General features: G+C 46.8%; 1 protein-coding gene across 2 annotated transcripts in view; it reads left to right on the top strand.

Moving 5' to 3' along the window:
- fam13a (family with sequence similarity 13 member A) overlaps window positions 1–17,131 on the top strand; it is a 211,423-nt gene that overhangs the window by 9,821 nt on the left and 184,471 nt on the right. For both annotated transcript variants that reach the window (XM_080195538.1, XM_080195528.1), the window contains exon 2: window positions 5,101–5,293. In XM_080195538.1, the coding sequence (XP_080051664.1) occupies window positions 5,101–5,293 (193 nt within the window). The remainder of the gene's footprint in view (window positions 1–5,100; window positions 5,294–17,131) is intronic.

Genomic DNA, 17,131 nt, shown 5'->3' with positions numbered 1-17,131 from the left:
CTTTGAACTGATTTGCTTTGATTTGATTCATGGTGAGTGGTAGGACCTTAGGGAGTATCATGGAGCAGAGGGACCTTGGAGTTCAGGTGCATGGTTCTCTGAAGATGGAGTCACAGCGTAGGTAGGGCACTGAAGAAGCCTTTTGGCATGCTGCCCTTCATCAGTCAGGGTATGGAGTATAGAAGATGTGAAGTTATGTTGCAATTGTACAGGACGTTGGCACCTGGAGAATTGTGTTCAGTTTTAGTCACCTTGCTATAGAAAAGATGTTATTAAACTGGAGAGAGTACTGAAGAGATTTAAAAGGATGTTGCTAGGACTCAAGGGAATGAGTTATAGGGAGAGATTGGACAGGTTAGGACTTTTTTCTCTGGAGCGTAGGAGATTGAGGGGTGATCTTATAGAGGTGTGTAAGATCACGAGAGGCACGGATAAGGTGAATGTGCTCAGTCTCTTTCCCAGCGTTGGAAAATCGAGAATTAGAGGGCGATTTAAGAGGGGAAAGAATTAATGGGAACCTGAAGAGCGACTTTTTTACATAGCGGGTGATGTGCATGTGGAGTGAGCTGCTGGAGGAAGTGGATGAGGCAGGGACATTGACAACATTTAAAAGGCATTTGGACAGATACACGTATAGGAAAGCTTTAGAGGGATATGGGCCAAGTGCAGGCAAGTAGGTTTACTTAGATGGGCATTTTGATCAGCATGGACTAATTTGTGCTAAAAGGTCTGTCTCCGTGACGTTGATTCTATGATTATTGTTACATGTAGTGAAATGCAGTGAAAAATATTGTTTCTTGCGGGCAAAGAAACAGACAAAGCATACTGTTCATAGAGTACATAAGGGAGAAGGAAAGGAGAGGGTGCAGAGTATAATGTTACGATCATAGCTTGGGTGTAGCGAAAGATTAACTTAACATATGATAGATCTATTCAAAGACCTGATGACAGCAGGGAAGAAGCTGATCTTGAGTCAGTTGGTACGTGATTTCAGACTTCTGTATCTTTTTCTTGAAGGAAGAAGGTGGAAGAGAGTGAACGGGATTTTATGGTCTTGCTCGAGCAACACCAGAAATTCCCGTCCGAAGTCAACGGACGTTTCCGTTGTCTGCCCCATGCCACTCTGATTCCGTGGTCGGCGTGGCGGTAGAATTCCAGTGAATATGCCTGGGGTGCATGGGAAATACATAGCGGCTTTACAAGCACAATTATAATATAGGAGGAGGCTATTAACATAGAAACATAGAAAAACTACAGCACAATACAGGCCCCTCGGTCCACAAAGTTGTGCCGAATATGTCCCTAAAATAGAGATTACTAGGCTTACATAAAACCCTCTAACTTACTAAGTTCCATGTACTTATCTACAAGTCTCTTAAAAGACCCTATCAAATCCACTTCCACCACCATTGCCGGCAGCCCATTCCACGCACCCACCACCCTCTGAGTGAAAAACTTACCCCTGACACCTCCTCTGTACCTACTCCCCAGCACCTTAAACCTGTGTCCTCTCATAGCAACCATTTCAGCCCTGGGAAAAAGCCTCTGACTATCCACTCGATCAATATCTCTCAACATCTTATACACCTCTATCAGGTCACCCCTCATCCTTCATCTGTCCAAGGAGAAAATGCCAAGGTCCCTAAATCAATCCTCATAAGGCATCTCCCCAATCCAGATAACATCCTTGTAAATCTCCTCTGCACCCTTTCTTTGGCTTCCACATCCTTCCTGTAATGAGGCGACCAAATTCTATTCTAACAGGACTGGACAGGGTAGATGCAAGAAAAATGTTCCCGATTTTAGGGGTGTCCAGAAGCAAGGGTTTCTCTATTGTCAATAAAGCCATTAGTCTGTGTACAATGCTATAATATCCTGGGGCAATATCATCTGTCACTGGTTGATGGCATACATTAGTGTATCTGTGATTGGCATCTGCTCTCCAGAACCATGTGAATACAGAGTAGACCATTTGGGATAGAGATGAGAAGAAATTTCTTCAGACAGTGGTCAGCTTCTGGAATTTGTTATCACAGAAAGAAGTTGAGGCCAAAACATTGAATGTTTTTAAGAAGCACAATCCCTTGATTATGCTGGCTGCTTTTCCAAGGCAATGGGAAGTGTAGACAGAGTCAATGCATGGGAGGCTGGTTTGCGTGATGGATTGGGCTACATCCACGAGCCTTTGTAGTTTTTTGCCGTCCATACCAAGCTGTGATACATCCAGAAAGCATGCTTTCTATGATACATCTGCAAAAACTGACTTATTAAAGATCAGCAGGTAGATCAGTGTGACTTCGAACCAACAGCTCCACATCATTGCAGAGCAGATATCAGATTGCCCCTGCTGTATGAACATCAGAAACAGGAGGAGCTGTGGCCTGCTCTGCCATTCAGTGAGATCATGGCTAATCTTATACCTCAACTCCAGCTACTCACACTATTCCATTTCCATTAATACCCATAGTTCCTGAAAATCTATCAACCTCTGTCTTGAATATTCTCAAAGACTGAGCAATCCACAGTTTCCCAAGATAGAGAAACATCTCCTCATCACAGTCCTAAATGCCCAAGCCCTTATTCTGAAATTGTGAGGTTGTGTCCTAGAATCCCAGCAATGCAGGAGAAGGCCATTTGGCCCATCAAGTCTGTACCGAACACAATCCCACCCTGGCACAATTCCCGCAACCCCACACACATTTACCCTGCTAATCCCCCTGACACTAGGGTCAATTTATCATGGCCAATCAACCTAACCCGCAAATCTTTGGAGTGTGGGAGGAAACCGGAGCACCCAGAAAAAAACCCATGCAGACACGGGGAGAATGTGCAAACTCCACCTAGACAATAACCTTAACAGTGATTCTAACAGGACTGGACAGGATAGATGCAGGAAGGATGTTCCTGATTGTAGGGGTGTCCAGAACTAGGAGACAAGGTCTGAGGGTACAGGGTAGACCATTTAGGACCAAGGAGAAGAAATGTATTCACCCAGAGAGTGGTCAGCCTGTGGAATTCACTACCACAGAGAGTAGTTGAGGCCAAAACATTGAATGTTTTCAAGAGGCAGTTCGATATAGCATAGGGGGAAGGGGGGATCATGCTATTGAGTTGGAAATACAGCCATGATCGTAATGAGTGTTGCCTCACAGCACCAGGGATCTGGGTTTGATTCCCACCTTGGGCCCATGTCTCCGTGGGTTTCCTATGGGTGCTCCAGTTTCCTCCCAAAGACCTACTGGTTAGGTGCATTGGCCATGCTAAATTCTCCCTCAGTGCACCCGAACAAGTGCAGGAGTGTGATGACTCGAGGATTTTCACAGTAACTTCATTGCAGCATTAATGTAAACCTACTTGAGACAGTAATAACTAAAATTTAAACTGAATGGTGGAGCAGGCTCAAAGGGCTGAATGGTCTCCTCCTGCTCCTATTTTCTATGGTTCTATTCAGCCCCTTTATCCTGCGCTCCCATTCAACCGGTTCACGACTGATGTGCACCTCAACCCTTCAGCCCACCGTTTCCTCCTACCTCCTACTCCCCTCCCTTTACTTTAAGCTTTTACTCAACAAGCATTCCTCAACTTCAGCTGGAAGCCCCAACTGACCCACAGCCTTCTTTCTGAAAGGAGAATATTCCAGATTTCCATGATCCGTTCTGTTTCCCAAGTGGGGACCGGGAGTAGAAGTTGCCTCAAGTCACCAAACCAATGAATGTCCAGGAAGTCTTGGCCTTTCGAGTGTTCTCCTTTGCAAAGTAAACAATCAGTCATTTTCCCAACAACATCCAAAAAAGGATGCCTTTCACTCGGAGCCTCATGTTGCCAATTCTGGTTAGATATATTCCTGGAGATTCCATCTCGCCTGCCCTCCAATCACTCCGTTTGGTTTAAGCTACCTTTTCTTCTTAAACCTTCTCCCATACTTTTATAACTAATTGCTAAAACATGAAAAATATACGCAGCTGCATGACTCTGCGATTGCCCTTCCTTTCCCACGGGATTCTCGTAGTCGTGTCCTGGAGATTGATGTTAAATCCTGGAGAATCTGGACCAAGCCTGGAGGGTTGGCAACAGTACATCGGCCCCCTTGCCGTCGATTATATTGAGAAATGGAATTTGGCCCCCTTGACTGTTTGGTTTTGACAGGAAGTCAAATCCACACAGGAGGTGGAAAGGCCCCACTGCTGGTGGCTACATCCAGTGGAAACAGTGTTTTACTGGCATTGCGTGGAGTGTGCCCCACACTAACGTATGGCAAACCAGCCCTGTGTCGGATTTGGAGCAACTGCACATTTGCAACACAAACCATTTTCCTGCTCACAGCCCCTCACTGAGTGCAGAACCCTTGCCGTCTCCATCCATACTCCGCATAGAATCCTACAGCGCAGAAGGAGGCCATTCGGCCCATTGAGTCTGCATTGAACACAGTTCCCACCCAGGCCTTATCCCCATAACCCCATGTGTTTACCCTAGCTAGTCTCTCTGACAGTGGGCAATTTAGCATGGTCAATCCACCTAACCCGCACATCTTTGGGTGGGGTTATGGTCTGTGCAGACTCTGTGGGCCTCCTTGTGCACTGTCAGGAGTCTATGCTTTGGAGGAAACCCACGCAGACATGGGGAGAGCATACAGAGTCCACACAGACAGTGACCCAAGGCTGGGAATCGAACCTGGATCCCTGGCACTGTGAGGCCGCAGTGCTAGCCGCAGTGCTAACCACCGTGCCACCCTGCAGAACCCGTGATTTCTGACTTATTTCCTGGGGCTAATCGAGATTCAGCGGTCTTTAACTTTCACTCCTGTAGCCTGGCAGTCATTAACAGGGTGGGCAGGGCTTGTGGCAGGCCCTGCCCACCTGTTACAATGAAGAGGCGTGAGTGTTTACCTTTCTGTTTCCAATAGCTACAAGAGTAACATCTCCCTTTTCATTAGTGGAATTGAGAAGGCCAAGGCACTCGGGCTCTGAGATTGTGTTTTAGTTTTTGTTTGCCGCTAATCCCTGTAATTGCTGGCACGACAATTGGTGCTTGTTTCCTTGCCCGATGGAGGTGCCCGTTGTAGCCGTGGTTGATTGTTCCCCGCTCCTCTGTTCATTCCAGCAAAACAGGACCGCAGTCAGACTGAAGGAGGACTTCAAGAGGATTATGGATCTTCCGCTGGGCGCGCAGAGGCTTGGCAGCAGCGGCGGCAAAGTTTTCGGCATCTCGCTTTGTGACCTCCAGCAACGAGGGCAGCTGATCGATGGGGTCCCATTCGTCGTGCGACATATGGTGGAATATTTGCAAGAATACGGTGAGCGTCGCTGCTGCACATTGATGCAAAGGGTGACTGCGCTTAATCAAAGATTTCACTGGATACTAAGCTGGGGACTTGGCCAGCAGCAGAGCTAGATGGGCCAAATGATCTACTTCTACTCTATATTCTGTAAGGGGATGTGGGTATCGTTGGCTGGGCCAGCATTTGCTCTATTCCTAATTACCCTTGAACCAAGTGCCCGTCTAGACCATTTCAGCTTAAATGGATTGGCCACGATAAATTAGCTCTTAGTACCCAAAGTTCATAGAATGGAATCCATAAAATCCCTACAGTGCAGAGGGAGGCCATTCAGCCCATCGAGTCTGCACCAACAACAATTCCACCCAAGCCCTATCCCCGTAACCCCACATATTTGCCCTGCTGATCCCCTGACACTCGGGTCAATTTAGCGTGGCCAATCAACCTAACCCGCACATCTTTGGACTGTGGGAGGAAACCCACGCAGGCACGGGGAGAATGTGCAGCCCACACAGATAGTGACCCGAGGCCAGAATTGAACCCGGGTCCTTGGCTCTGTGAGGCAGCAGTGCTAACCACTGTGCCACCATGCTGCCCTTGCATAGTAAAGTGGATTATCCATGGTAAATGCACAGGGTTACGGGGATAAGGTGGGGCCTGGGTAAGATGCTCTTTGGAGAGTCAGTGCAGACTTGGTGGGCCGAATAGCCTCCTTCTGCACTGTAGGGGTTCTATGATTCTATTTCAGAGGACATTTTAAGAGTTAAGCACATTGCTGTGGCCCTGGAGTCACATATGGACCAGACCAGATAAGGATAGATTTCCTTCCCTAACGGACAATAGTGAACCAGATGGGTTTTTGCAATAGTTTCATGATCATCATTACTGAGATTGACTTTCAATTCCAGATTTATAAATTGGACTTAAATACTACCAGCTGACATGGTGGGATCTGAACCTATGTCCCCAAAGGATTGACCTGGGTTTCTGGGGTAATGGTATTTCGGGACATCTTGTGATCATAGGAGGTGCTATATGAATGCAAGTACTTTCTCTTCTCTTTATTGCTCTTTTTCAATTTTTCCCTTTTTGTTCTTTTAATTACCCTCACTCCTTTCCTCCCTCCTTGCTTCCCACCTCCTAACCCTAAATACCACCATCCAGTTGGTGTTTATAAGAGGCTGCATCGCTAGTTTGAGTTCCATTCTCAGATTTGAGTGAGGCACATTTTGGCCGACGGCGCACTACTCAGTGCTGTCAGTTGTGTTGTCTTTTGGAATGAAGGGGTGAATGGAAGCCCTGTCCACCTGCACGGGTCGATATAAAAAGGTCCTAAGACACTTCCAAAGAAGGGCAGGGAAGTATTCTTATTAAAGCATACAAGATTCTGGGGGGCTTGAAGATGGCGGATGCTGAGATGATGTTCTCCCTAGTGGGGGAACGGTTTTGGAATCGGGATTCTCCCATTTAAGATGAAGATGAGGAGGAACCGCTTAGAACTGTACAAAAGCTACAGTGCAAAAGGAGGCCATTCAGCCCATCTTGCTCATGCCAGCCCAAGGACTCTCAGGTGCCCTTTCTAATCCCACCTTCCCGCACCCGGCCCATAGCCCTGCAGTTTATAACACTTAAGGTGCAGATCCAGGGTACTTTTTAGAAGAGTTTAGGGTCTCTGCTTCCACCACCAACTCAGGCAGCAACCTCCAGACAGAATCTTTCTCAGAGGGTCATCAATCTTTGAATGTTCTTCTCCTGGGAGGAGTAAAGGCTGAGTCATCGAATACATTCACGGTTGAGTTAGACAGATTTTTGATATATGTGGAGGTCAGGGGTTATGGGGGAGTAGGCAGGAAAATGGGGTTAAGGCTACAATGGCAGCAGCCATGATGGCGGATCAGGCTCTAAGGTCCAATGGCCTATTCCCGCTCATGTTTTTAATGTGCCGACTCAGAATTGGAATTGGTTCCAGTTCTGTTTGCCTGATGCTCCCTACTGGCCAGACCAGAATGGTGAGCTGGGCAGGAGTGGGTAGGGGGTCTAGTGATGGCACAGCAGGATGGTCACCAACCCTCCGCTGGGAACAGCCACACCTCGGCCCTGTTAGGGGGCGGCACATCCTGGCCATCGATCAATACTGGGACTTCGAGAGGGTAAAAACCGTGGGTGCTGGTACAATCCGGCAGGTGTTGCATTGTCCACCTGTTAAACACCCCATCCACTTGACTTCAAGAGAGCTGCACGTCTGACTGGGAGTATAACAATCGATCATAAAAAAAACTCCACTGCATTAACCCTGAGCTGGATTCCTATCTCAGGACGTGTGGGTCCCATCCTACAATCTCCCACGCTGTTCTCAGCTCCTGTTCTCCCTCTTACTGATTTTTAAAGAACGGCGACTTAGATTTCTGAAGCACTTTTAACACGGAAAAATGTTCCAAAATACATCATGGGAAGTGTTCCCAAACAAAATTTGACATAGGACCACATACTGAGGTGGCCACATGCTTGGTCAAAGAGTTAGATGTAAAGAGCATCTAAAAGCAGGAGAGAGTTAGACAGGTAGATGCTTAGAGAAGGAATTCCAAAGCTTAAGGCCTCAGAATGTGGCTGCCAATTATAGAATTGTAGAATCCCTACAGTGCAGGGGGAAGCCAGTTGACCCATCGAGCCTGCGCCAACAACAATCCCACCCAGCCTCTATTCCTGTAACCCCACACATTTACCTTGCTAATCTCTCTAACCCACACATCTTGGGACACTAAGGGGCAATTTAGCATGGCCAGTCAACCTAACCCGCACGTCTTTAGACTGTGGGAGGAAACCGGAGCACCCGGAGGAAACCCACGCAGCCATGGGGAGAACGTGCAGATTCCACACAGACAGTAACCCAAGCCGGGAATCGAACCCAGATCTGTGGCGCTGTGAGGCAGCAGTGTTAACCACTATGCCATCATGCCATCCAGTCTGCCAATGATGAGGTGATTAAAATCAGGTATGCATACGAGGCCAAGTTTCAACGAACATCAGGATTTCAGAGGGCATTAGGGCTAATTAAGGTAACAGACGTAGGGAAGGGGCAAGTCCATGGAAGGATTTGGGAATGGGAATGTTGAAATGGAGGCTGACAAATTGCTTAACCATGGACCAATGTAGTTGGGCGAGCAAGGGTGATGGGTGAATGGGACTTGGTACAAGGTGGGACATTGGCATCAGAATTTTGGTGACCTCAAGTTTAGGGAACGTGGAATGTGGGAGATCAGATGGGGAGTGTGTTGGAATAGTCAAGCCTCAAGGCCTCAAAGTTATGGCTAAAGTCTTCAGCAATAAGTAAACAGAGGCAGGGTAGAGTTGGCTGAAGAGGTACAAACAGGCAATCTTTGTGCTAGCCGGAATATGTGGCCAGAAACTCATCTCGGTCAGGTATATCACCAAGTCAACGGATGCAATGCCACAAAGGTTGCTCCCTCAGTTTTCAGGGACACAAGTTAATGAAAATGTTGGCACTGACATCATTCCCACAGGACAATAATAGCCTTTCTGTTTTCTATGTCTCTTGGTTAATGGTTTACCGTAACTACCAGCTGTTGTCAATATTTGTACACACTCAGTGTTACAATTCTAATGTCTACATAAAGAGAAAGATTAATTTTCTGTTATAGTGACTGGCGCAGCTGTCAGCACTTCCCCCCACCACCCTAGCACTGTGCATCAGCGTGCTTGAAGGAGCAGCTCAGGTTTTGGGTTTCTTGATTGAAAGTTCCTCAGTGTGGCTGCTCCTCATTATCTAGCGAAGACTGCACAGTCACACCAGGGAATTCCCGTGTTCGTTCCAGGGCAGCTCTCAGCCTCGGGGGTAAATATGTTCCCGTTGGCTTCCACCCCTTGGGGGAGGTGGGGAGAAATCAGCAGTGTTGTAAGTTTGACCCAGTGGTGGATATGGTCGCGGCCAAGTCTAAAGGTCTTAGGTTCAAGCATCACTTCGGGACTCAAGCACAAACTCCACATTCATACGTTTGTGCTATATTGAGGGTGTGCTGCATTGTCAAGTGTGGCAATATTTTCAGGGAGGAATTGGGCTCAGTGACCTATATAGATCCCATGAAAAAGTTCTTCTCGTCTGCCAGGCAAGGACGTGAAATTTGAGCTGAAGATGTTCCTTTTGGTACTCTGATGTGCAACCCAATGTTTTTTTAATTCATTTTATGGGACATAGGAGTCACTGGCTGGACCAGCATTTATTGCCCATTCCTAGTTTCCCTTATTCAGAGAGCATTTTACAGTTAATCACATTGCTGTGAGCCTGGAGTCACATGTAGGCCAGACAGGGTAAGCTTGGCAGATTTCCTTCCCTAAAGGACATTGTTTAAAGTTTGTTTATTTATTAGTCACAAGTAGGCTTACATTAACCCTGCAATGAAGTTATTGTGAAAAATTCCCTAGTTGCCACATACCTGCGCCTGTTTGGGTACACTGAGGAAGAATTTAGCATGGCCAATGCACCTAAACTTTGGACTGTGGGAGGAAAGCGGAGCAACCAGAGGAAACCCACACAGACACGAAGAGAATGTGCAAACTCCACACAGACAGTGACCCAAGCCGGGAATCGAACCTGTGAGGCAGCAGTGCTAATCACTATGCCACCGTGCCGTCTGCCCATTGGTGAACCGGTTGTGTCTTTCCGACAATTGGCAATGTTTTCATGGTCATCATTGGATTATTAATTCCTGACCTTTTTTTATTGAATTCAAATTCTGCCATGGTGGGATTTGAACCCAGGTCCCCAGAACGTGAGCTGAGTTTCTGGATTAATAGAGTAGCGATAATATTACTAGGCCATCACATCCCCCGGTGGTGAGCTGCCTTCTTGAACCGCTACAGGCCCTGAGGTGTAGGTACACCCACACTGCTATTTGGGAGGGAATTCCAGGACTTTGACCCAGCGACAGGGAAGGAATGGCGATATATTTCCAAGTCAGGATGGTGAGTGTAAGTGCTACAGGGCAATGCTGGTTTGCTGGATAGCCAAGATTTGACGTGCAACCATTTATCTCATTATCCATCTGTTCCTGATGGGTATAACCTCTGAATTCTGGTATCATTCCACTAAATCTTTTTTGCATCTTCTCCAGTGTGTCCATATCCACTTTACACTAAGGAGATCAGAATTGAACGCATGTGGTCTAACCAAGGCAGCCTAGAAGCTGAACATAAATTATCTGCTTTTCAATTCTTCTTTTGTGGGATATAGACGTCACTGGCAAAACCAGCATTTCATAGAATCATACAGCGCAGAAGAGGCCCTTCGGCCCATCAAGTCCACACCGACACATTAGAAACACCCGAACTCCCACCTAACCCCATCTGCCATTGCTTTGGCTCACAGCCCTGAGTGTTATGATGTGCCAAGTGTTCATCCAGGTAATTTTTTTTTAAAGGATGTGAGGCAACCCGTCTCCCAGGCAGCGCATTCAGACCGTCACCACCCTCTGGGGAGAAAAGCTGTTCCTCACATTCCCCACTAAACCTCCTGTCCCTCCCATATGTCTCCTGGTGTTTGACCGTTCAACTCGGGGAAACAGCTGCTCATCCACTCTGTCCACGTCTCTCATAATTTTGTACACCTCGATCAGGTCACCCCTCAGTCTTCTCTGCTCCAGCAAAAACAACCCAAGCCTATCCAACCTCTCTTCATAACTTACATGTTCCATCCCAGGCAGCATTCTGGTTGAATCTCCTCTGAACCTCCTTCAGTGCAATCACATCCTTCCTGTAATGTAGTGACCAGAACTCCACAGAGTACCCTAACTGTCGCCTCACCAAAGTTCTACACAACTCCAACATGGCTTCCCTGCTTTTGTAACCTACTGCCCATCCCTAATTGCCCTTGAATTGCTAGACCATTTCAGACGGCAGTTCAGTGGTAACCACATTTTTATGGATTTAGAATCAATTGTAGACCAGACCGGGTAAGGATGGTAGATTTCCTTCCTTAAAGGACATTGGTGAACCATGTGGATTTTTATGACACTCGATGATAGCTTTGTTGTCGCCATCATTGAGACTAGCTTCCAATTCCAGTTTTTATTAATGAATTTGAATTCCACCAGTTGCTCTAAAGTGTTTTGAGAGGTCTGCTGGTAACAGGAGCTATCTAAATGCAATTCGTTTTTTTAAATAATCCAATTGGCCTCCAGCCTCAACATCTTCTTGTGGAAGAGAATTCCAGATTTCCGCTATCCCCTGTGTGAACAATTGCTCCCGATGCCAGCCCTGAATGGCCTGGCTCGTGTCGTCAGATCATTTCCTCTTATTCGTCTTATTTCTTAGTCACAAGTAAGCCTTACGTTAACACTGCAATGAAGTTACTGCGAAATTCCCCTAGCCGCCACAATCTGGCACCTGTTTGGGTCAATCCACCTAACCAGCATGTCCTTTCAGAATGTGGGAGGAAACGGGAGCTCCGGGAAGAAACCCGTGCAGACACGGGGAGAACGTGCAGACTCCACACAGACAGTAACCCAAGCCGGAAATCGAACCTAGATCCATAGTGCTGTGAAGCAGCAATGCTAACCACTGTGCTATCATGTCACCTCGGCCAAGGTGGCTTCCTTCTGTACCGTAGGGATGCTGTGGTTCTACGGGTCCTTTGTGGAGTATGGCCACATATTTAAGGTAGTCTAGGCACACACACACACACAACACACACACACACACACACCGTAGTGGGTGCATTGTTTTTAACCTGATTTTATCCACTATATATGGTAGATGGTAAAAGCAAAGTAGCCGACGTTTTCTTTTGGGGGAACAAAAGCAGAGGGAATCTCCATTTAGTAACACCCTCGCCTGATTGTTAACAATTGCGTCCAGAATCTCGTCGCTATGATATTTGAAGTACCGACAGCTGATTCGAATTATTTAAGATCAAACCCAAGCCTTTTCTGCTTTAGTCCCATGCAGTGTTCACAGGACCGGGTGTCATTAATCAGGAGAGGAATTAGTTTGCCCTGGAGAAGAGAGATGATGGTTCTGAAAGGAACCCCCTGCCGCAGCTGATGTCCTTGCAGGATTCTGTGAGGTCATTTGAAGCTGTGTGTGAAATTGGAAGGTTGGGACACAACTGCAGCCCTCAAGTCTCCGAGCTTCGTCACTCTTGTCAAGGCTGTCTAGTGAGGTTAGAATGTGACATTTGGATTGGCCAGGCTCCAGCAAATCGCGGAAAGAAATTGTAGGCAAAACTGCCAAAATCCCTAGTCTGGCTGCAATAGCTCACAGAGACTCGCTTCCCTACTTTGCTGTATCCTTAGAGAGTGATGTCCCTCGAGCTTTGTACAGCCATTGACTCTGACTAACGGATTGAGATGTCTGATGGGTTCTTATCTTTGCTGGATTGAAATGGGGCAGCAGCACGGTGGCACAGTGCTTAGCACTGCTGCCCTCAGTGCCAGGGACCCGGGTTTGATTCCTGGCTTGGGTCACTGTCTGTGTGGAATTCGCACATTCTGCCCATGTCTGCGTGGGTTTTGTCTGGGTGCTCCGGTTTCCTCCCTCAGTCCAAAGATGTGCAGGTTGGGTGGACGTGGCCATGCTAAATTATCCCTTAATGTCTACATGGATTAGGTAGATCAGCCGCAGTGAAGGTGTAGGGTTACGAGGATGGGGCAGAGAGGTGGGCCTGGGTAAGGTTTTCTTTTTGAAAGTCAGTGTGGGCTGAATGGCCTCCTTCTGCACTGTAGGGATTCTATGGTTCTACGGCTACACGTCTAAGATAGTCTAGGCGGACAGCCCCTCCCCGCCTATATAGGTGCAGTGTTTTTAACCTCATTTTATCCACTATATATGGTGGATGATAAAAGCAAAGTAGCCAACATCTTCTTTTGGGTGGGAAAAAGCAGAGGGAATCTCCATTTAGTAACAGCCTCACCCGATTATTAACAATTGCATCCAGAATCTCATCACTATGATATTTGAAGTTCTGGCAGCTGATTGGAACGACTCAAAGATGCAGGTTTGGCTGGAAGTAAATTGGTAAGTGCTGGGCAAGTCCTTACAGAACTTGTGCAAGTTAGCCGGTGTGCCTCATACAGTATAAAGGCCACCTTTGTGCTTGGCACCCAAGGTGGTGGCAATAGTTATCACCATATCCCTGATATAGGTGGTGTCTGTAATAAGGGTGGGGGAATGGAAAGGTTTCACTTAGCTTCTAAAATTATTAAGAGGCTTGATCACTTCTCAGCCTTTTGGCTAAGATCAAGTGTGGTATCGACATGCTGCTTTGGTTGAAGTCATTACGTTACATTGTAGCTTCATTTGAAGCAATTTTTTAAAGTGGCATCTCAGCCTTTTTGCAAATGAGATCAAGCCTTGGAGAAGGAGCTATACCTACTGCAATCAGCTTGGATCATGTAGATCAAGCCCAAGACAGGAGGTGAGAGCCCTGTCTTGTCAGCTTGGATCGGGAATGTCCCAACTTGATGGGACTCTGAATTGGATTTGATTTGATTGGATTGAATTGGAATAAAGTATTAAAAAAATTAAGAAGCTTCATTCAAAAACATTTGGGGTGCGATTGGGCCATTCATGCCATGCTCCTGCTGCAGTAGGGTCGGAGAATTTGGCGCCCAGCCAAATCTGTGTTCACTGTGCCAAGATGGGAAAATCCTGCTGGGCGGAATGGCCGTTACATTCCAGCCGTAGTTTTCTTGAGGAGGATTCAGGCAACTTTTACAGATGTACCATAGAAAGCATTCTTTCTGGTTGTATCACAGTTTGGTATGGCTCCTACTCTCAAGACTGCAAGAAAGGACAAAAGGTCATGAATGTAGCCCAATCCATCACACAAACCAGCCTCCCATCCATTGACTCTGTCTACACTTACCGCTGCCTCAGCAAAGCAGCCAGCATAATTAAAGACCCCACACACTCTGGACATTCTCTCTTTTACCTTCTTCCATCAGGAAAAAGATACAAAAGTCTGAGGTCACGTACCAACCGAATCAAGAACAGCCTCTTCCCTGCTGCTGTCAGACTTTTGAATGGACTTACCTTGCATTAAGTTGATCTTTCTCTACACCCTAGCTATGACTGTAACACTACATTCTGCACTCTCTTATTCCCTTCTCCATGAATGGTATGGTCTGTCTGTATAGTGCACAACAAACAATACTTTTCACTGTATCTTACTACATGGGACAATAATAAATCAAATCAAAAACTTAAGGTGGGATTTTTCAGCCGCGCTCGGCTCCAAGGCTGGAAACTCCTGCCTGAGGTTAACCAAGCTTTGCACGGTCTGTGTCCCGCCTGCTACCATTCCCATGGTGGGCGGGATGGGAAAATTTGGTGTCCTCAGTAGTACAGCTCCTCAATGAAGAGATTTCAGTGCTGTAATCTAATCTCGGGATTTGGGTTATAAAATACTTGAGCTTTGTCCTTAATTTGCTGTCATTTGAGTTCTTATTGCTCTCTTCCGGTACCATGTTCTTAACCTGATAACACGTCCGAGTCGCTGCTGTTCGTGGTGTAATCCACCTGTTAGCTGTGTCCACTCAGGTTTCTGTAACTTCACACCTTGGAATCTGCCCTGTGGTGTTATACGTCGTACAGTGTTACGTGCTTCGTGTTTTCCAACGTTTCCCTGGACACTCAAGCCTCAGATTAAAAGTAGCATTTAAAGCGCGAAGCTCTCCAGCCATTGAAAACACAAACACCCGTGGACGGCATGGTGGCTCAGTGGTTAGCACTGCTGCCTCACAGTGCCGGGGACCCGAGTTCAATTCCAGCCTTGGGTCACTGTCTGTGTAGAATCTGCACATTCTCCCCATGTCTACTTGGGTTTCCTCCGGGTGCTCCGGTTTCCTCCCATGGTCTAAAAATGTGCGGATCAGTTTATTGAGTGTGCTAAATTGACCTTAGTGTTAGGGTGATGGCAGGGGAGGTACAGGATGCCCAAGCAAGAGGCACCCACTCCAGCCCATATGTAATTTCATCAGAGAATCCCTACAATGCAGAAGGAAGCCATTTGGCCCATCAAGTCTGCACCGACAACAATTCCACCCAGGTCCTATCCCCATAACCCAACATATTTACCCTGTCCAAGCAAGAGATGCCCACCCTGGCCACCAGCCTACCAAATCTTACTGGACCATAAGACTGTAAGATATAGGAACAGAATTAGCCCATTCGGCCCATCGAGTCAGCTCTGCCATTCAATCATGGCTGACATGCTTCTCAACCCCATTCTCCTATCTTTTCCCCATAACCTTTGATCCCCTGACCAACTAGGAACCAATCTGTCTGTCTTAAATTACTCAATGGCCTGGCCTCCACAGCCTTCTGTGGAAATGAATGCCATATATTGAACACCTTCTGGCTGAAGAAATTTCTCCTCATCTCAGTCCAAGTCAACAATTTACTAGAATGCTACCGGGACTTGATGGTTTGAGTTATAAGGAGAGGCTGGATAGACTGGGACTTTTTTCTCTGGAGCGTAGAAGGCTGAGGGGTGATTTTATAGAGGCCTATAAAATAACGAGGGGTGTAGATCAGCTAAATAGTCAATACCTTTTCCCAAAGGTAGGGGAGACTATAACTAGAGGGCATATGTGTTTGAGGTGAGAGGGAAGAGATAAAAAAGGGTCCAGAGGGGCAGGTTTTTTTCACGCAGAAGGTGGTGAGTGTCTTGAATGAGCTGCCAGAGGTAGTAGTTGAGGTGGGTACAATTCTGTGTTTTAAAGTTTATTTATTAGTCACAAGTAGACTTGCATTCACACTAATGAAGTTACTGTGAAAATTCCCAAGTCACCACACTCCTACACCTGTTCAGGTACACTGAGGGAGAATTTAACATGCACTTAACCTGCACATATTTGGACTGTGGGAGGAAACCAGAGCACCCGGAGGAAACCCATGGAGACACAGGGAGAATATGCAAATTCCACACAGACAGTGACCCCAAGCTGGGAATCGAACCCATGTCTCTGGTGCAGTGAAGCAGCAGTGCTAGCCATTGTGCCACCATGCCGCCCCTAAAAAGTATTCAGACTTTTACATGAGTAAGGTGGGTATAGACGGAAATGAGCCAAACCCAGGCAACTGGGACGACCATAGTGCTTTAAAAAAAAAGGCAGCTTGAACAAAGGGTTTGTTTCCAAGCTGTAAACCTCTGTGATTTTAAGTGGACAGCCTGGCCTCTTGGCATGGGCCTTTTTGGACAAGGAGCAGAGGAAAAGAGGCACACGCAAGAGACCAGAGGCGGAGAATCGCAGTGTTCCTGGGAGACTTGAAAGGCTGGAGAAGTTGACAGATCGGAGGGGGGGGGTTGCATTTGAACATTAGGATGAGAGAATTAAAATGGAGATGATGCTACACTGGGATGATGTGGATCATCATGACTACCATCGACACTGCAAACTGCCAGCTCCAAGTGGAGACGATCTCCAAGAAGATTGCTACACTGGAAGCCTGTGTTGGTCACCACTCAGGGAGGTGATGTCTGAAAGGGAGCATATATCATTGTAAAGCTAATGCTTGGCTGAGTTAACTGAACTACAATTCATATCACTTAGAATTTTGACTGACAAACTTGTGAACGTTTCTGTGACTTTACGTTTCGTTCCAGGAAGTTGACATGTGTCCGTTAATTGGAAAGTCCCCTATATTGTCAACAGTGATTAGTTAGGAGCGATTGTTGGGAGAGCTGGTGAATCATAGTCTTATCTGGAGCATGCATAGGCTTGTTATTGATTTCTGTCCGGCAACGTCATTTGTGCTTCATTGGCAATGGGGCACCTGCTCTTACTCATACATACTAATGAGCTAGATTTAATGGCCCCTGGGAGAGAGGAGAAAGGGGCA

Source organism: Carcharhinus amblyrhynchos, chromosome 1 (genome assembly GCF_965287045.1).
Source record: "Carcharhinus amblyrhynchos chromosome 1, sCarAmb.v2.hapA, whole genome shotgun sequence".
NCBI classification, from domain to species: Eukaryota; Metazoa; Chordata; class Chondrichthyes; order Carcharhiniformes; family Carcharhinidae; genus Carcharhinus; species Carcharhinus amblyrhynchos.
This window is presented reverse-complemented; position numbering and strand designations above follow the sequence as displayed.